This window comes from Schistocerca nitens, chromosome 2 (genome assembly GCF_023898315.1).
Source record: "Schistocerca nitens isolate TAMUIC-IGC-003100 chromosome 2, iqSchNite1.1, whole genome shotgun sequence".
NCBI lineage: Eukaryota > Metazoa > Arthropoda > Insecta > Orthoptera > Acrididae > Schistocerca > Schistocerca nitens.
In genome coordinates, this window is record NC_064615.1 from 672494398 (window position 1) to 672515185 (window position 20788).

Consider the following 20788-nt stretch of genomic DNA (forward strand, 5'->3'; position numbering starts at 1 on the left):
ATATTGTCAACGGTATATAAAATACCAAAATGCGCAATTAAATATTTATTTCTTTGGCAGTATGAACTTCACTCTATTACCGAACATATTAAAATATAAATATGATATATTACTTCGTTACCAACAAAACACAGCTCAGTATTCTAATATAAGTTTCTCTATCGCAGAGCAGAAAAACCTTAATGTTGGGTTGAATAACTTATAAAGTTAAATGAGATTAAATTTCTTTTGACAATAGGTATCTTTCTCCTACTACATATCTGAAATCACGTCAGAATTTGTTTAGCATATCAAAGCATCCCACGTTCCTAAATTCAAAATAAAATTTTATTAAATGTCTTTCATTACATTAAAATGCTTAAATGTCTTTGAGCTATCAAGAACTTCTTTTAAGTTATCATTTCAACAGTCAGCTTGAAACTGTAGCAACTAAATATGTTTACAAAACAAAACGGAGTACACAGGTGCAATGGGCTACAGTTCTGGGATCTTATTGTTGATTCACGTGTTAATTTTATCTAGATTCTAATGTATGAGATGTCATAAATCAGTTTGTATTTATCTATGATAATGTAATTATACAGTCTTTGATGCTAATAAACTCTACAACGAACAAAATACGTTGTCGTTTATATGACGTTCATTTACAAATATCTTAGAGTTGTAACGATTGGACTCACTGTTCTAAGGATATTACGAATAGAACATTTCACAGTAGAACATCATTCTTGTATTAAAATTTAAAGACATTTTATATCGCCGTTTCACAAGTGAGGCATCTTTATGCACATATGCATAGTACAAAATGACCATTGCTAGTCGCCTTCCAACGTAACTATGGCTTTTAGTGCCAAGAATATCCGAAGATATTTTCGGCGCGCCTTCGATGGAGCCCTTTTCATTTAAGCAGAAAGGCTGCATATTTAAGGGAAATGGAATCTGTCGGGAAAGAAAGGTATTCGGAAGAAACTGACTGTGGCCTGTAGTAAGGGATCAACCTCGGCATTTGTCTAAATTGAAAATGGGAAACAACAGAAAACCATTTTCAATGTTTCTGGTGGATGCATTAGAATCATGTCGTCACCTGAATCCATGAATTGCCAGACCTGCGCCTCATGGCGCAGAGCTACCCTGGTCAATGGAGAATTTGGAAACACTAGTTGTCAAACATTATTTTCAAGTGAAATAAAATGGATCGCAACGAAAGATCTAATTCTGATACTGCATCTATCGTCATTTGAAAGTTTATGAATCCACGCATATTTTAAGATTTGGTAGTGCAGGGAATTCATGACTTCAGTTATTACAGTATTACGAAAGCGTAAATAGATTTCGGACGGAAGGGGGCCGGGATGCAGGTCGCAGTCGTCTCGGACGAATTTAAGAGCCCACTGAAAAAATATTTTAGAAACGAACGAACTATAAAACATGCTGTCATCACATATCCCTTCCACTCTTCACAAACCCTTCCACACCGTTCCGTATCGGAACCGGTTTCCATAATTTGAGTACCGCCTGGGTGATCAGACTGGGCGATATTTTACCATGTGCTAATAATAATAGAATTTTGAGGAGATTTTGAAAGAAATGTAACAATACCGTCTGGGCATATGCCGGCTTCTGTGGCCGAGCGGTTCTAGGCGCTTCAGTCCGGAACTGCGCTGCTGCTACGGCCGTAGGTTCGAATCCTGCCTCGGGCAATGCTGTTTGTGATGTCCTTAGGTTAGTTAGGTTTAAGTAGTTCTAAGTCTAGGGGATTGGTGACCTCATATGTTAAGTCCCATAGTGCTTAGAGCCATTTTAACCATTTTTGGGCGATATTTTTGTTGATCTGTAAGATTTTCGGGCGAGACAGGCAAATCCAAGTGTATTTTTTGCACAGATTTTAATGTTATTTGTAATGCTGTTTACAGTTTACAGCTCCGCTGCCTTGTAAAATATTGAAATATTGCATCCCGAAGCTTCTAGTGTCTCCAAACGACGACTCGAGTACTAACATGAAAGTACTATGATACGTATGTGGGCTATTACGGCAATGTATACATATTTTAGCTTACCGTAATGCAAATGCACGAATGAAAATCGATTTTTCTCTTCTTTCTTTTTACGAACTTATCCAAAGTTAGAAACTATCAAAACAGTACACAGCACAAAAACAATAAGCGACAGGAGTTACATGAAATTCAAGTACTATGCCGATTAACAAAATATCACTTGAACTCAAGTAAGGCCAACAGCGTACAATAGTTGGTCTTGGCTAAAGTAGGGATAGGCGTAGCCGACAGTGCTATCGATATACCGATGGTTTAAATCTGTCGTTGGCAAATTACACTGGACTGCCAAAAAGTTTCCGTTCGAAGGCCGTATACTCCAGAATTGGTATGCCACTCGAGCAAAATCGCCTGGACATTGAGGCACGAACCCATCGATGGCCATGTTGAAGATACTCTTTTGATAAAACACCGTGTCCTCCTGCGAGCAGGTGAGAAATCAGGGCTATATGGCGTGTACTGGAGTGTCCCACACTTGTTTTGGCGTAACCGCTGCGATGCGACATTTGCGATATGGGAACGTGCGTCATCGTGAAGCACAGCACCCCTTGTCACACCATTCCACAACGACAGTTTTGAACAGACATTCTTCATTCTCCGATGGATTCCAAGAAAACAATAACAGCTTATTGGTCTTGTTTGGGTGGAATTGTTAACTACGTCGCCTTAGTTCACGATTCCGCGTTCACCGCACGCAAGTCGTAAAGGAACATATTGCCCCCATGTTGGTGATTATACAGGGTGGTCCATTGATCGTGACCGGGCCAAATATTTCACGAAATAAGCGTCAAACGAAAAAACTACAAAGAACGAAACTCGTCTAGCTTGAAGGGGGAAACCAGATGGCGCTATGGTTGGCCTGCTAGATGGCGCTGCCATAGGTCAAACGGATATCAACTGAGTTTTTTTAAAATAGGAACCCCTATTTTTTATTACATATTCGTGTAGTACGTAAAGAAATATGAATGTTTTAGTTTGACCATTTGTTTCGCTTTGTGATAGATAGCGCTGTAATAGTCACAAACGTATAAGGACGTGGTATCACGTAACATTCCGCTAGTGCGGACGGTATTTGCCTCGTGATGCATTACCCGTCTTAAAAAGGACCGTTTACCAACTGCGCCGGCCTTAGTGGCTGAGCGGTTCTAGGCGCTACAGTCTCTAGCCGCGCGACCGCTACGGTCGCAGGTTCGAATCCTGCCTCGGGCATGGATGTTTGTGATGTCCTTAGGTTAGTTAGGTTTAAGTAGTTCTCAGTTCTAGGGGACTGATGACCTCAGAAGTTAAGTCCCATTGTGCTCAGAGCCATTTGAACCACTTGAACCAATTGCGGAAAAGGTCCATATCGTGTTGATGTACGCCCAACGGGCGTGTGCTATGTATGCTGGACGACATCATCCAAGTGTCCGGACCGTTCGCCGGATAGTTACGTTATTTAAGGAAACAGGCAGTTTCAGCCACATGTGAAACGTCAACCACGACCTGCAAGAAATGATGATGCCCAAATAGGTGTTTCAGCTGCTGTCACGGCTAATCTGCACACCAGTAGCAGACAAACTGCGCGAGAATCGGGAGTTTCAAAAATGTCGGTCTTGAGAATGCTAAATCAATTGCAACCGTACCATATTTCTATGCACCAGGATTTGCATGGCGACGACTTTGAACGTCGTGTACGGTTCTGCCACTGGGCACAAGAGAAATTACGGGACGAGGACAGATTTTTTGCACGCGTTCTATTTAGCGACGAAGTGTCATTCACTAACAGCGGTAATGTAAACCGGCATAATATGCACTATTGGGCAACGGAAAATCCGCGATGGCTGCAACAAGTGGAACATCAGCGACCTTGGCGGGTTAATGTATGGTGCGGCATTATGGGAGGAAGGATAATTGGCCCCCATTTTATCGATGGCAATCTAAATGGTGCAATGTATGCCGATTTCCTACCTAATGTTCTACCGATGTTACTACAAGATGTTTCACTGCACGACAGAATGGCGATGTACTTCCAACATGATGGATGTCCGGTACATAGCTCGCGTGCGGTTGAAGTAGTATTGAATAGCATATTTCATGACAGGTGAATTGGTCGTCGAAGCACCATACCATGGCCCGCACGTTCACCGGATCTGACGTCCCCGGATTTCTTTCTGTGGGGAAAGTTGAAGGATATTTGCTATCGTGATCCACCGACAACGCTTGACAACATGCGTCAGCGCATTGTCAATGCATGTGCGAACATTACGGAGGCGAACTACTCGCTGTTGAGAGGAATGTCGTTACACGTATTGCCAAATGCATTGAGATTGACGGACACCATTTTGAGCATTTATTGCATTAATGTGGTATTTACAGGTAACAGCATGCGTTCTCAGAAATGATAAGTTCACAAAGGTACATGTATGACATTGGAAGAATCGAAATAAAATGTTGAAACGTAGCTACGTTCTGTATTTTAATTTAAAAAACCTACCGGTTACTACTGTTCGTCTAAAATTATGAGCCATATGTTTTTGACTATTACAGCGCCATCTATCACAAAGCGAAAAAAGTGGTCCAACTAAAACATTTATATTTCTTTACGTACAACACGAATATGAAATAAAAAATGGGGCTTCCTATTTAAAAAAAAACGCAGTTGATGTCCGTTTGACCTATGGCAGCGCCATCTACCGGGCCAACCATAGCGCCATCTGGTTTCCCCCTTCAAGCTAGACAAGTTTCGTTATTTATTGATTTTTTCGTTTCACGCTTATTTCGTGAGATATTTTGCCCGGTGACGATCAATGGATCACCGTGTATACTAACTCCGGAGTCGTGCTACGTTGTATGTATGCTGCCGCATCGCCATCAAACAAGAAACTTTCTGATCACCAGTTGTATCTTTCACTTTCACTACATGGCAACTAGGCCGTGTGTAATTTCGTTTACGTGATGGTGATGTGGGGGGGGGGGGGGGGAGGTCTCCGGACCCCCTTTGGCTACGTCCTTGAGGTATTAGAGATTGTCCGCTACGAGGTTAGCAGATACGCGCCACACGCACGGCTATTGCCCCCTGCCATGCGGAGTGTGGAGCTGCCTCGCATTTCTCTTCTTCCCAGTCTGCCGATACTCTGCCAGTACTCTGATACGTGGTTCTGAATAGAGAAGACGGATTGCTGACGCAACAGTTTCGATCTGAAGATGATCCAGAGTAATCGAAACACGTAATTCAGTAAAAAAGGTGCAGCTGAGACGGAACATTAAACGAGTTATCTTAGTTAAATGATAATTAATTGAAACCCTCAGCTGTCGACAGGTGTTATTGACATACCTTGATGGGGGCAGCTGAAAAGGTGTGCCCCGACCGGAACTCGAACTTGGCATCTCTTGCTTACATGGCAGACGCCCTATCCATCCTTTTTTTTAAATTCTTTGTTGATCTCATTTTGTTCGTTGTATATGTTCTGGGCGGACGTCTCATGACACCCGTTCAGGTTGTTCGTTGATCTGTTCACTTAGTTTTTGTATTACAGAGGGTAGCTAACCCTCTGAGCGAAGACACTGAGCTACCGTGCCTGCGTCCATCTCAGCCACCGAGGACACAGATGAATAGAGCGACTGCAGGGACTTATCCCTTGCGCGCTTCTCGTAAGACCCACATTCTCAACTGTCCACAATCTACATACGTAATGTTACTAATAGATAGTATCTACATACGTAATGTTACTAATAGATAGTATCTACATACGTAATGTTACTAATAGATAGTATCTATTAGTAACATTACGTATGTAGATTGTGGACAGTTGAGAATGTGGGTCTCACGGGAAGCGTGCAAGGGGTAAGTCCCTGCAGTCGCGCTATTCATCTGTCCCCTCGATGGCTCAGATGGACGCCGGCACGGTAGCTCAGCGTGTTCGGTCAGAGGGTTAGCAGCCCTCTGTAATAGAAAAACTGAGTGAACAGATCAACGAACAACCCGAACGCGTGTCATGAGACGTCCGCCCCGAACATATACACCGAACAAAGTAGAACAAAATGAGATCAACAAATAATTAAGAAAAAAATAGATGGATAGAGCGTCTGTCATGTAAGCAGGAGATCCGGGGTTGGAGTCCCCGTCGGGGCACAAATTTTCAGCTGTCCCCATCGAGGTGTGTCAACAGCACCTGTCGGCAACTGAGGGTTTCAATTAATTATCATTTATTGTAGCGAATCGGCATGGTCACCAACGGTATATGTTCTTTCGAGAACAGTTACTATCTTCATATATTATATTAGTTACCTATATCATTGAATTTATTCGCTCATTTAAAAACAAACCTGATAGAAAGGCGAGAGGAGGCAGAGAGTAAATAAGCAGCCACAGAGGAAACAGCGATGAGACTGGTGCTGCACTGCGCGCTGTAGATGCTCAACGGATGCAGGGTCGGGGTACACGCCCTCCGTTCCTTCGCTACGGGAAAGGCCCCGCTACTTAACTTCCGTGCTCTGTGATTGCGACCCAGATCGCCACGTCAGAAAGCCGAATTCATTTCGAGGATGTCGTAACGCTAGGGACGCGGCAGACACAGCGGACACGGTCTCCCCACCACGAGATGCGATAGAGCGGCCGAGGCGCCGCGAGGAAACTGTCGCTATCTGGTGCAGCGCAGCACTTTGGCCAGTGCGCGTGCGGCCGAGGGGCAGAGCGCTGATGCAGCCGGCGCTGGCGCTGCCTGTGCTTTTGCTCGCGGCGGCAGTCACCGCGGGAGATGCCGCCTCCGCCAGCGACGACTGCAAGCCGCCGCGCCCAGCGGACGCGATATCCCTGCACGACTGCTCGTGGTCGGGCACACACATACGATGCGAACACTTCCCACCGGGGTCTACGTTTGACAGAGGCGTCGCCGTCCTGGAGCTGGCCGAGCCGGTGAGCAGCCGGGAGCTGGCCAAGGGCAGTACTCACTGCGTCCTGTTGAAGTTGTTCATCAGAGAGGACAACCGTGGCTGCAGGGAGTCGCTGATGTTCCGCAACTTCAAAGTGGGCTGGGTCCAATTCGCTCCGGGCACCGCGAAGAAACGGTGAGTCACAGTCAGTTATTGCACTCTGACGCCGTTCTGTCTATATTTCGGGTGTCGACGCCCCTAATAACTGATAACGAGAGGATCAGATCTGTCGTGTCACCGCCAGACACCACACTTGCTAGGTGGTAGCTTAAATCGGCCGCGGTCCATTAGTACATCTCGGACCCGCGTGTCGCCACTGTCAGGATCGCAGACCGAGCGCCACCACAAGGCAGGTCTCGAGAGACGTACTAGCACTCGCCCAGTTGTACGGACGACATTGCTAGCGACTACACGTACGAAGCCTTTCTCTCATTTGCCGAGAGACAGTTAGAATAGCCTTCAGCTAAGTTAATGGCTACGACCTAGCAAGGCGCCATTTGTACCATTGCATGTATCTCAAGATAGTCTCACTTGTCTCATCAAGATTGCTGTATACCAAAGGACGATATAAAAGTTAAGTGTTCTAGTAGCTACGTTCTTTTCTTTATCACATTCATTACGAATCCTGTTCCAGACTTCGCGCCAGTCGGCGTGTGTGTACGTGTGCCTATCGGCTACCCGTCACTGTGGACTGGCTGCCTTGTCAGTCCACTACAAGATCTATACGGTGTATCACTGTAATATACTGAGGTGACAAAAGCCATGGGATAGCGATATGCACATACACAGATGGCGGTAGTAGGGCAGTGTCTGGCGGCAATTAACAGACTTTAAACGCGGAATGGCAGTTGGACCTAGACGTACGGTACATTCGATTTAGAAAATCGCTTAAGGAATTCAGTATTCTGAGATCCACAGTGTCAAGAGTTTGATGAGGATACTAAATTTCAGGCATTACCCCTTACAACGGACAGTGGCCGACTGCTCTCACTTAACGACCGAGAGCAGCGGCGTTTGCGTAGAGTTGTCAGAGCTAACAGACAAGCAACATTGCATCAAATAACCGCAGAAATCAATGTGGGACGTACGAAGAACGTATCCATTAGGGCGGAGCGAAATTTGGCGTTAATGGACTACGGCAGAATTCGACCGACCCGATTGCCTTTGCTTATGGCACGATATCGCCTACAGGCCCTCTCCTAGGCTCGTGGCTATATCGATTGGACCCTCTAAGACTGGTAAACTGTGGCTTGGTCAGGTGAGTCCCAATCTCAGTTGGTAAGAGCTGAGGGTAGGGTTCGGGTGTGGCGCAAACCCTACGAAGCCGTCGACCCAGGTTGTCAACAAGGCACTGTGGAAGCTGGTGGTGATCCCGTAATTATGTGGGCTGTGTTGACATGGAATGCACTAGGTCCTGGTTATGTCCGGCTGCTTGGAGATCATTTGTAGCTTCATGTTCCCTAACAACAATGGAATCTTTATGGAGGGCAATGCGCAGTGCCACTGGGCCACAGTTGTTCGCGATTCGTTTGAAGAACATTCTGAACAATTCGGGCGAATAATTTGGCCACTCCGATCACCATACATGAATCACTTGGAACATTTTTGGAACGTAATCGAGAGGGCAGTTCGTGCACAAAATTCTGTACCGGCAGCAGTTTCGCAATTATGGACGGCTATAGAGACAGCAAAGCTCAGTCTTTTTGTAGGGAACTTGCAACGACTTGTTAAGTCCATGCCACGTCGAGATGCTGTACTACGCCGGGCAAAAGGAGGTCCGACACGATATTAAGAGGTATCCCATGAATTGTTTCACCTCTGTATATTACGGCACCACCATAACCTAATGTTCATACGAGATGTTACCAGAAAGTAACGGGAATGTTTAATTTCGCAGGCTTTATGCAACCGATTTTCAATATGTTTTTTATCTTTGTGGTACACATGCTACTGATGTATGTTAGTATCTTCAGCTGATTTGGACACTCAGTTTGTTGTTGACACTCGGAAAGTGTTTTTGGGTGCTCAGCGTATTTTTACTTTCGAAAAAGATGCAGTAAAAATTTTGCATTAAATTTTTCTTGGGATAAAGTGCAGCACCGCACTCTAAATGTTGACTGGGACTTACAGCGAATCTGTTCGGAGTAAGACAAGATTTTACTAGAGGTATAAGCGTTTCAAACACGGTCAAGACGACGTTGAAGACGATGACCGCTCTGGACGTCCTAGCACGTCAGTTACTGATGGCAATGTGGAAGAAGTAAAGACAATGGTTCTGGAAAAATCGCCAAATCAGCATGAGAGACGTTGGTGATGATTGTAGGCGTATCCGTTGGCTCAAGCTAGCAATTATTCCGGACGTTTTGGGCATGAAACGTGTAGCAGCAAAGTTTGTTCCGAAATCGTTGAATTTCGACCAAAAACGACGTCGCGTAGACATCGCTCAGCAACTGATGAATGAAGCCGACAACTATCCAGAACTTCTAAAGAAGGTTATAACAGATGACGAAGCATGGGCATACGGGAAGGGCGTCGAAACCGAGGCCCAATCATCCCAATGGGAACTACCTCAAGAGCAAAAACCGAAAAAAATCGACGAGTTCGATCACATGTGAAGGTTCTTCTCACTGTTGTCATCGGTCACTGTTGCATGGGATAATGCATCATAAGTTCCTGCCTTGTGGTCGTACGGTCGGTAAGGAATACTACTTGGAAGTTATGCATCTTCTGCGTGAAGCAAACCGAAGAAAATGACCAAATTGTGGCAAAATCACTGGTGAAAATTGCATCACGATACCGCTCCCGCTCGCATCTCAATGCCTGTTCGCGATTTTTTGGCAAAAAACAAAACAGTTCTGTTGTCTCTGCCACAGTATTCGCTGGTCCCCTGCGACTTTCGTCTACGTCTGAGGCTGAAGAGAACCCTGAAAGGACGTCGTTTTGAGGCGATTGATGAAATAAAAACAGTGAGGTCCAGAAGTGCTTCTAAAATTGGGAAAAGCTGTACCACAAGTATATTAAATCTAGGAGGGGGGGGCGGAGTGGTTACTTTGAAGGGGCCAAAGTTGATGCTGACGAATGAATAAGAATTCTTTAAGAAAAACAAAAATTCCAGTTACTTTTTTGATCTCACCTCGTACAGGGTGTACCATAATTAGGAGGATCGGGACTGTCGTGTATCTATATTAATGTGCGACATTTTTTACGACGGTCGTCGTCTGCAGCTTTTCACCTTCCATCGTTTTCCTGTCTGTCCACCCTTATTCCTGAAGGCCCCTTGAATTTATCGTCTCATTGAAACTTCCTGGCATCCAAGTAGTATTCCGCTTTTTCTTCGCTCAGCTGGTGTACATTCATAGATACTTTTTGGGCATCGGCTGTCAATCACTCATTGGAGGTGGTCATACCATGTCCATATTTTAGTATCTACGGCATCGAGAACAGTGTATTTTTCTACTATAATTTTGCGTATTCTTTTATTTCTGACGCATTACAATCTAGAGTTGCGACAACTTTTTAGTTAACTTCCTTGTTTGGCGCCATATGTAGTGATTCTATGATAGACATTTACAGCAAGAACCTTTGTTTTCTTTGAAATTCTATCACTCAATAGCAAGGAGTTACGTTGGCCAATTACTTCCTTCCTTGTCCTACTGTACCTGTCATTTTAAGCTGAGGAACATTTTCTATTACATCATATGCACCATAAAGATGTATTTCGTGGAGTATTTCCAGACTGAGATTTTCACTCTGTAGCGGAGTGTGCGCTGATATGAAACTTCCTGGAAGATTAAAACTGTGTGCCGGACCGAGACTCGAACTCGGGACCTTTGCCTTTCGCGGGCAAGTGGTCTACCAAGTGAGCTACCCAAGCACGACTCACGCCCCGTCCTCACAGCTTCACTTCTGCCAGTACCCCGTCTCCTACCTTCCAAACCTTACAGAAGCTCTCCTGCAAACCTTACAGAACTAGCACTCCTGAAAGAAAGGATATTGTGGAGACATGGCTTGGCCACAGCCTGGGGGATGTTTCCAGAATGAGATTTTCACTCTGCAGCGGAGTGTTCGCTGATGTGAAACTTCCTGGCTGATTAAAACTGTGTGCCGGACCGAGACTCCTTTCTTTCAGGAGTGCTAGTTCTGCAAGGTTCGCAGGAGAGCTTCTGTAAAGTTTGGAAGGTAGGAGACGAGATACTGGCAGAAGTAAAGCTGTGAGGACGGGGCGTGAGTCGTGCTTGGGTAGATCAATTGGTAGAGCACTTGCCCGCGAAAGGCAAAGGTCCCGAGTTCGAGTCTCGGTCCGGCACATAGTTTTAATCTGCCAGGAAGTTTCATTTCCTGGAGTAGCATGGAAGATACGAGGGGTGTCCAATAAGTAATGGAACACATTTTTTTGTGGCCAGTTTCTGTTCAAAAAATGTGGAATTTGTCTTGGGACATCGTGAAATATTCTCGCTTCAGCCCTTAAGATTGTTACATGGCGGCGCTACAATTATGTAGGCTTCAAAATGGCGCCTGTAACAGAGGTGCGTTCCAAGCAGAGAGCTGTCACTGAGTTTCTTTTGGCGGAAAACCAGAGCATCGCAGACATTCATTGGCGATTGCAGGTTGTCTCCTGAGACCTGGCTGTGAACAAAAGCACGTAAGTTGTTGGGCAAAGCGTCTGTCACCATCGTAACGATCGTGCAAATCTGTCTGATCACCAGAATGACTCCCGGCTGAACACAGCTGTGACTGCTGGAATGTCGGAATGTGCGGACACTCTCACTCCAGATGATCGACTTCCATTTGTTTAGCTCGATGAAAGACACAGTCGCCAGAAGCAGTACGTGGATGATGGAGAGATTATAGATGCAACAAGATGTGGCTCCCACGTCGACCGATAGAGTGGCACTATTCGGACACACCGGCCCTCCCATTAAGGTGGCGTGAGGCCGTCACACTGAACGAAGATTATGTTGAGAAATACGGCTTTGTAGCCAAAACAGTTGGGAATAATATGGCGTACTGAATAAAACCAACATGCTTTCAGAAAAAAATGTGTTGCATTAGTTAATGAATGCCCCTTGTATGTTTGACACCTTTCGTCAGAGGGATATCAATACAGTGGTGATTATTATTCTGATAATAATGATTTTGTAACTTGAAAAATTAAAACAACTTTTTCACCAACTTTTCTTGGTACTGGTCTTTTATTTTTTACATATAAAGAAAATGGTATGATTAAATGTGTAAGCTGATGTGCTGTACAAACATGGAAAACTTTTTCTCTCTATCTTTAATAGCGCACTTGAAAATTCTTATACGGCGAAAGCCTCATTTGCGTGAAACGATGTCTGAATGAAGTCCTGGTTCCCAAGAAGGATTTTTGAATCTCTGAGCAACTCATCAGCACTGCTTCTATTAACAACTTCGATACTTTTTCAGATGTGCCTCTTCAAATCTTTGTTTCCTCTCAGGGTTCTTCTACCTGTCCCTACGAACAACATGGCACTGATCACGTATTTATTCTCCAGAGCACATCACTATTTTCTTTATTTGCGAGGCAGTACCGTGATATAACACAAAGTGAGGTTATATTGTGTCTACAGATCTTGAACCTTTACATGGATTATGTCCAAAACGATCAGACAGTACAAATGCAATATACCAAGAACCAGAGCATGTTTATACAAATAACCACAGTCTACTGAAAATTGTCTTATGTATCATAAATTCAGTTTTCAGAGCTGTGTCTGATTTTGAACTATTGAAGAAATGTCTTGATGGTTGTACACAGAATCAGAATGGGAGTGCAAACAACGTCATTTGGAATGTAACTCCTCTATTCCTATTATTCATGGAGCGTCTTGCAACATGTTCTCCCCCCCCCCCTCCCTCCTCCCCCCCACACAAACTTGCTACTTCTGGTAGCACTGTCAGCATATTAAAAAAACTGCCATTATTCTGTTTGTTTATCTGCCTGGAAATTTCTTCTTTTTAAAAATTCATTGATCGAATCGCACCACTCTTGCACTGAACTAACAGTACGAGTCACAAAGCAGAAACAAAGAGATTGTGTTATCCTGGAGACTGGTCATCTGAAGTGAAAACAGATGCCCGTTTTACATCTACATCTACATCTACATCCATACTCCGCAAGCCACCTGACGGTGCGTTGCGGAGGGTACCTTGAGTACCTCTATCGGTTCTCCCTTCTATTCCAGTCTCGTATTGTTCGTGGAAAGGATAGTCGGTATGCCGCTGTGTGGGCTCTAATCTCTCTGATTTTATCCTCATGGTCTATTCGCGAGATATACGTAGGAGGGAGCAATATACTGCTGGACTCTTCGGTGAATGTATGTTCTCGAAACTTTGACAAAAGCCCGTACCGAGCTACCGAGCGTCTCTCCTGCAGAGTCTTCCACTGGAGCTTATCTATCATCTCCGTAACGCTTTCGCGATTACTAAATGATCCTGTAACGAAGCGCGCTGCTCTCCGTTGGATCTTCTCTATATCTTCTATCAACCCTATCTGGTACGGATCCCACACTGCTGAGCAGTATTCAAGCAGTGGGCGAACAAACGTACTGTAACCTACTTCCTTTGTTTTCGGATTGCATTTCCTTAGGATTCTTCCAATGAATCTCAGTCTGGCATCTGCTTTACCGACGATCAACATTATATGATCATTCCATTTTAAATCACTCCTAATGCATACTCCCAGATAATTTGTGGTATTAACTGCTTCCGGTTGCTGACCTGCTATATTGTAGCTAAATGATAAAGGATCTATCTTTCTGTGTATTCGCAGCACATTACACTTGTCTACATTGAGATTCAATTGCCATTCCCTGCACCATGCGTCAATTCGCTGCAGATCCTCCTGCATTTCAGTACAATTTTCCATTGTTACAACCTCTCGATACACCACAGCATCATCTGCAAAAAGCCTCAGTTAACTTCCGATGTCATCCACCAGGTCATTTATGTATATTGTGAATAGCAACGGTCCTATGACACTCCCCTGCGGCACACCTGAAATCACTCTTACTTCGGAAGACTTCTCTCCATTGAGAATGACATGCTGCGTCCTGTTATCTAGGAACTCCTCAATCCAATCACACAATTGGGCTGATAGTCCATATGCTCTTACTTTGTTCATTAAACGACTGTGGGGAACTGTATCGAACGCCTTGCGGAAGTCAAGAAACACAGCATCTACCTGTGAACCCGTGTCTATGGCCCTCTGAGTCTCGTGGACGAATAGCGCGAGCTGGGTTTCACATGACCGTCTTTTTCGAAACCCATGCTGATTCCTACAGAGTAGATTTCTAGTCTCCAGAAAAGTCATTATACTCGAACACAGTACGTGTTCCAAAATTCTACAACTGATCGACGTTAGAGATATAGGTCTATAGTTCTGCACATCTGTTCGACGTCCCTTCTTGAAAACGGGGAGGACCTGTACCCTTTTCCAATCCTTTGGAACGCTACGCTCTTCTAGAGACCTACGGTACACCTCTGCAAGAAGGAGGGCAAGTTCCTTCGCGTACTCTGTGTAAAATCGGGCTGGTATCCCATCAGGTCCAGAGGCCTTTCCTCTTTTGAGCGATTTTAATTGTTTCTCTATCCCTCTGTCGTCTATTTCGATATCTACCATTTTGTCATCTATGCGACAATCTAGAGAAGGAACTACATTGCAGTCTTCCTCTGTGAAACAACTTTGGAAAAAGATATTCAGTATTTCGGCCTTTAGTCTGTCATCCTCTGTTTCAGTACCATTTTGGTCACAGAGTGTCTGGACATTTTGTTTTGATCCACCTACCGCTTTTACATAAGACCAGAATTTCTTAGGATTTTCTGCCAAGTCAGTACATAGAACTTTACTTTCGAATTCATTGAACGCCTCTCGCATAGCCCCCCTCACACTACATTTCGCTTCGCGTAATTTTTGTTTGTCTGCAAAGCTTTGGCTATGTTTATGTTTGCTGTGAAGTTCCCTTTGCTTCCGCAGCAGTTTTCTAACTCGGTTGTTGTACCACGGTGGCTCTTTTCCATCTCTTACGATCTTGCTTGGCACATACTCATCTAACGCATAATGTACGATGGTTTTGATCTTTGTCCACTGATCCTCAACACTATCTGTACGTGAGACAAAACTTTTGTGTTGAGCCAACAGGTACTCTGAAATCTGCTTTTTGTCACTTTTTCTAAACAGAAAAATCTTCCTACCCTTTTTAATATTTCTATTTACGGCTGAAATCATCGATGCCGTAACCGCTTTATGATCGCTGATTCCCTGTTCTGCGTTAACTTTTTCAAATAGTTCGGGTCTGTTTGTCACCAGAAGGTCTGATATGTTATCGCCACGAGTCGGTTCTCTGTTTAACTGCTCAAGGTAGTTTTCAGATAAAGCACTTAAAAAAATTTCACTGGATTCTTTGTCCCTGCCACCCGTTATGAACGTTTGAGTCTCCCAGTCTATATCCGGCAAATTAAAATCTCCACCCAGAACTATAGCATGGTGGGGAAATCTACTCGAAATATTTTCCAAATTATCCTTCAGGTGCTCAGCCACAACAGCTGCTGAGCCAGGGGGCCTATAGAGACATCAAATTACCATGTGTGAGCCTGCTTTAACCGTGACCTTCACCCAAATCATTTCACATTTCGGATCTCCGTCAATTTCCTTCGATACTATTGCACTTCTTATCGCTATAAACACGCCTCCCCCTTCACTGTCCAGCCTGTCGCTGCGGTATACATTTCAATCTGAGTTTAGGATTTCATTACTGTTTACGTCTGGTTTCAGCCAACTTTCTGTCCCTAGTACTATATGGGCGTTGTGACCGTTTATTAATGAGAGCAGTTCTGGGACCGCGCAGTCCGGAACCGCGCGACTGCTACGGTCGCAGGTTCGAATCCTGCTTCGGGCATGGATGTGTGTGATGTCCTTAGGTTAGTTAGGTTTAAGTAGTTCTAAGTTCTAGGGGACTGATGACCACAGATGTTAAGTCCCATAGTGCTCAGAACCATTAGTTCTGGGACCTTTCTATAGACGCTCCTGCAGTTTACTATTAGCACATTAATATTGTTATTCCCTGTTGCATTTTGCCTACTACTACCTTGCCGCGTCTCAGGAGGCGTCTTGTCGGGCCTAGGGAGGGAATTCTCTAACCTAAAAAACCCACATGTGCACTCCACACGTACTCCGCTACCCTTGTAGCCGCTTCCGGCGTGTAGTGCACGCCTGACGTATTCAGGGGGACCCTACATTTCTCCACCCGATAGCGGAGGTCGAGAAATTTGCACCCCAGATCTCCGCAGAATCGTCTGAGCCTCTGGTTTAAGCCTTCCACTCGACTCCAAACCAGAGGACCGCGATCGGTTCTGGGAACGATACTACAAATAGTTAGCTCTGATTCCACCCCGCGAGTGAGGCTTTCCGCCTTCAACAATTCCGCCAACCGCCTGTCCGAACTGAGGATGACCTCTGAGCCCAGACGGCAGGAGTCATTGGTGCCGACATGAGCAACAATTTGCAGTCGGGTGCACCCAGTGCTCTCTATCGCCGCCGGTAGGGCCTCCTCCACATCTCGGATGAGACCCCCCGGCAAGCAGACAGAGTGAACACTGGCCTTCTTCCCCGACCTTCCCGCTATTTCCCTAAGGGGCTCCATCACCCGCCTAACGTTGGAGCTTCCAATAACTAATAAACCCCTCCCCCCGTGTGCCTGCTCGGACCTTGCTGAAGGAGCAGCCACATGTCCACTCACAGGCAGAGCGGGCGATGCCACACGGCCAGCCTCCACATTGACCCTCCGCCTCGTGCGCCGCGAACGCCGCTGAACCCGCCACTCCCCTTGGGGAGAGGGTGGCCCAACCGCGCCCGGTACCCGCGAAGATGTCTCGACAGCAGGGACAGTGGGTGAAGCATGTAACACCTGGGGTGTACCTTGCGACGCACCAGACTCCCCACTGCCGCTACACTCCGAGGCAGCAGCCTGAAGACGGCTGACCGCGGCCATCAACACGCTCAGCTGTTCGCGAACAGTGGCCAGCTCCTCCTGCGTCCGTACACAGCAGTCACACATCCTATCCATCCTAAGGAATCAATTTACTGAAGAGAGTTAATCAACCTTTAACTAGACTGCTAATTCACTAAAGGCGGCTGTTTATTGACTAAACTGTGGTTGCTAGCCACTTCTTGTAGAAAACAATGAAAATAGCACTACCTGTCTCTGGACTGTATTGAAAACAAACACTAGCACTACTGGCACTATGGTTGACTAAAGGGACTCTCTCTGACTGTATTCAAAACAAACACGAAATCTATGGAACTATTAATAGCACTCGACAATTAAAGCTTCCTAAAAGCAAAAACACACGGAAGAAGAAGTGACAAGTAAGAAAAATACAGTTAATACTTAAATTAAGGTAGCTCGCTGCACAGCAGACGTGAAGCAGACGGCAGCTACGACGACACTGACACTACTGCGCTATGGCTGACTAAAGGGACTCTCTCTGACTGTATTCAAAACAAACACGAAATCTATGGAACGATGTAGCCAGCTTTGGAAACGTGTTCCCCAAACAGGACAATTCAAAAAGAATATAGTTACTTCAAACGGGTATAACTATTTAATGGATAGAGATACAAATAGTGCAAAAGGAAGGACTTTTTTTTATGCACCGGTCACATTACAAATGCGCATTTTGAATTCTGGAATCGTTTTCGGCAATGGAAGAATCCGCATCGATGTGTGGTGATGACAATGACGTTTGGTATGTTGGGCGTTCAACTGCGTGGACATCAGCGAACGTACCAAGTCCCAATTTTTACACATTCCAATTTTTTACACAATCCAATCTAGCCACTGTCACGAATGATGATGATGAAATAATGAAGACAACACAAACACCCAGTCCCCGGGCAGAAAAAAGATCCCCAACCCGGTTGGGAATCGAACCCGGGACCACGTGATCCAGAAACAGCGTCTTGGCGGACGTCACATGACATCCATTCGATTTGATTGTCGATTCCTTTACTCAGTTTTTTTTATTGTAGAGGGCAGCAGCCAGCCCTCTGACCGAACACGCTGAGCTACTGTGCCGGCTCGACACTAGACCACGAGCTGCGGACATCAATCTGTGGTATCATCAGTTGCTTTAACACGTCCAGGTATGTTTGTTGCAACACTCAGTTCAGTGAACGAAACTGGAGCGTGCAAATTTTGTGCTGAACTCGCATAGTCACGATCAAACTTTTCTACCTTATTTTGCATTCTCTGTAATTCCTACCGATATAATGCTACGCATTAAATTTTTTTAACTGTTCGTAATCGCTTTATTCATTTTGAACTGTTCCGCAACTCATCCATGGTCCGTGGACGATAACGATACACCAAGGATTTGAGATGATCCCATAAGAAAAAGTCGTACGGGGCTAAATATGGCGAGCGTGACAGCCGTCGAATATCGCCCCGAGATGGTCGGGGAAGTGTTTGCGCAAGAGAGTCACTGACGTCTGTGCCGTGTGAGCCGTGGCGCCGTCTTCTTGGAATTAGACATCCTCCACATCTATTTCTTGAAGTTCGGGAAGAAAAAAAAATGCTCAATCATCAGGACATAAAGCTCAGAAGCTATCTAACTGCCGTATCGTTCTCTTCGAGAAAACCGTGGGCGAGTAATGCCAATTTTGGATAATGCACACCTAACAGTATCACGTACTGTGTGCAGAGGTTGCTCGTGAAGTTCTCTGCGCTTCGTGCCATTCTAATATCGCAAGTTCTGTTTACTCACGCATCCAGACAACAAGGGTGTCATGAGGCAGATTTTCGATCAAGGCTTCACATGCGTTTTTTTCGAGGAACAGAATTGTGTGGGTTAAGACTGTGTACTAGAGCCAGTTTGTATGGATGAAATTTTATGTCTTTATGAAGAATTCGTCTCACTATGCTATGAGCAATTGCAAGAGCAGTTGCACGTTTGCTTGCAGATCGCTTGGGGGAATTCAAAATCGCCAGCCATACTTCATCGTTTTGCCGTGTCCTGGTGGCTCTCGAAGGTCATGGTTTCTATTTCTGCACACTACCAGTATGCCTTAAAGTGTCCAACCGCATAACTTTCGATTAGGAACACAGCCAGCAGGGGTGATATTAAACTTTTCCCTGAATGCACGCTGGTTTGTAATGACCGAACGGCCATTGGAAAAGTAAGTCGTCGCCACGTTCACGCGCTCCTCTCCCGTCCATTGCATGGTCGCTACTAAACTGGCCTTAAAAAACGTCAGGTCCCACTGTTTCGAATGCCGCACAATCCCACGCAACAATATTGATAACGGACACTATGTGGCGCACGTTTCAGATAAGGAAGCTCCCGTACCGTAACCTTGACATTGATAAAAAATTGCAAGGAATGTAGAATAAAGTTTAAATTTTTTCCAAACTGTACAGATGTTCTGTATGACTCCTTTTGGTCATGGGTGAAGAATTAAGAGATAATACATTTCACACCATACATTTGAATGAGGAGTCGCAGACGAGAACGCATTATAAATGAGCATTTTCAGTCCTAGAATTGTTTTCGGCAAAGGAGAAATCCGTATCAAGCTGTGGTGTCAATAGTTCCCTTTACCTCGTCCACATTTGGTTGTTGAAGCACTCAGCTCAGTGAAGGAAACTGGAGCGTGCAATTTTTGTGTTGGCCTCGCACAGTCGCAGTCGAAGTTTTCAACTTACTTTTGCATCCTCTGTAATTATTGACGATGTAACGCTATGCATAAAGTAGTTTTAACTGTTCGTAATCGCTATATTCATTTTTAACTGAGCCGTATTACATGTGGAATTACTGAAAAGTTCGAATGACTGATATTTTCAGGGAATGTGTCGTGACAAACCTATGTCAGCGTATTTTAGAATCTAAATTAAAAATACTGGAATTAAGCTAAATACAAAATACATATGTCTTTTCGAAGAGGGTGTCTTCTACTACTTTAGTACACAAGGAGAAAAAGGAATAATTTGCGTAGTTTTCTTGGTCCAGATCTCTTTAATAGTGAAAAACAAGACAGGTGTAAATATACAGGGTGTATCAAAATGAATCATCTGATCTATAAAAAATCATAACTATTATCTTATTTGCAATATGTGAATGAACAACGTACTGTGGGAAAGAACAGACTCTCGAGTTTTGTATGGTTCCCTCTAGGTAGCAGGAGTCTGCGCCCACTTCAGTTCTGGTAAAAATGGTGTCGGGACAACAGAAGCGTTTTGTGTTCTACGTTTTGCGCAGTGCGGGTCAGTAATAACTGTTTAGCGTGATTTTCGTATTAGGTATGATGTGGATCCTCTTACAGTACAGAGCATTAGACGACAGCATGAACAATTCCGAGAAACTGGTATTTCGTGTAAAGGCAAGTATCCAGGCCGTCCCCGAGTGTCTGATACAGATGTCGAAAGCATCCGCCATAGTTTCACAAGGAGTCCGCTGAAATCCGTTCGCCGTGCAGCTCGACAGCTCAGCATGCCCGCGATGTCCGTCTGGTGTGTGTCGCATCGACGTTTACACATGAAACCTTGCAAAATTCAGCTGCTGCAAGCTCTTCGTGAAGGTGACAAACAACAGCGTGTGGAGTTCTGTAATTTCGCTCTTGGTAAGATGGAGGATGAGAGGTTTCTTCCACGCTTAGTGTTTAATGACGAGGCAACATTTCATTTAAATGGAAAGGTGAACCGTTATAATGTGAGAATATGAGATACGAGACAACCACATGAAGCTGTACAGCATGAGAGCGACTCTCCAAAATTTAATGTGTTTTGTGTAGTTTCACGGGAAAAGGTGTA

The 20788-nt window shown here is 44.8% G+C and overlaps 1 protein-coding gene across 1 annotated transcript in view; it reads left to right on the forward strand.

Annotated features, from left to right (window-relative positions):
* LOC126235235 (toll-like receptor 2) overlaps positions 1 to 20788 on the forward strand; it is a 122255-nt gene that overhangs the window by 21537 nt on the left and 79930 nt on the right. Inside the window, exon 2 of the mRNA XM_049943967.1 lies at positions 6461 to 7097. Coding sequence (XP_049799924.1) covers positions 6461 to 7097 — 637 coding nt within the window. The remainder of the gene's footprint in view (positions 1 to 6460; positions 7098 to 20788) is intronic.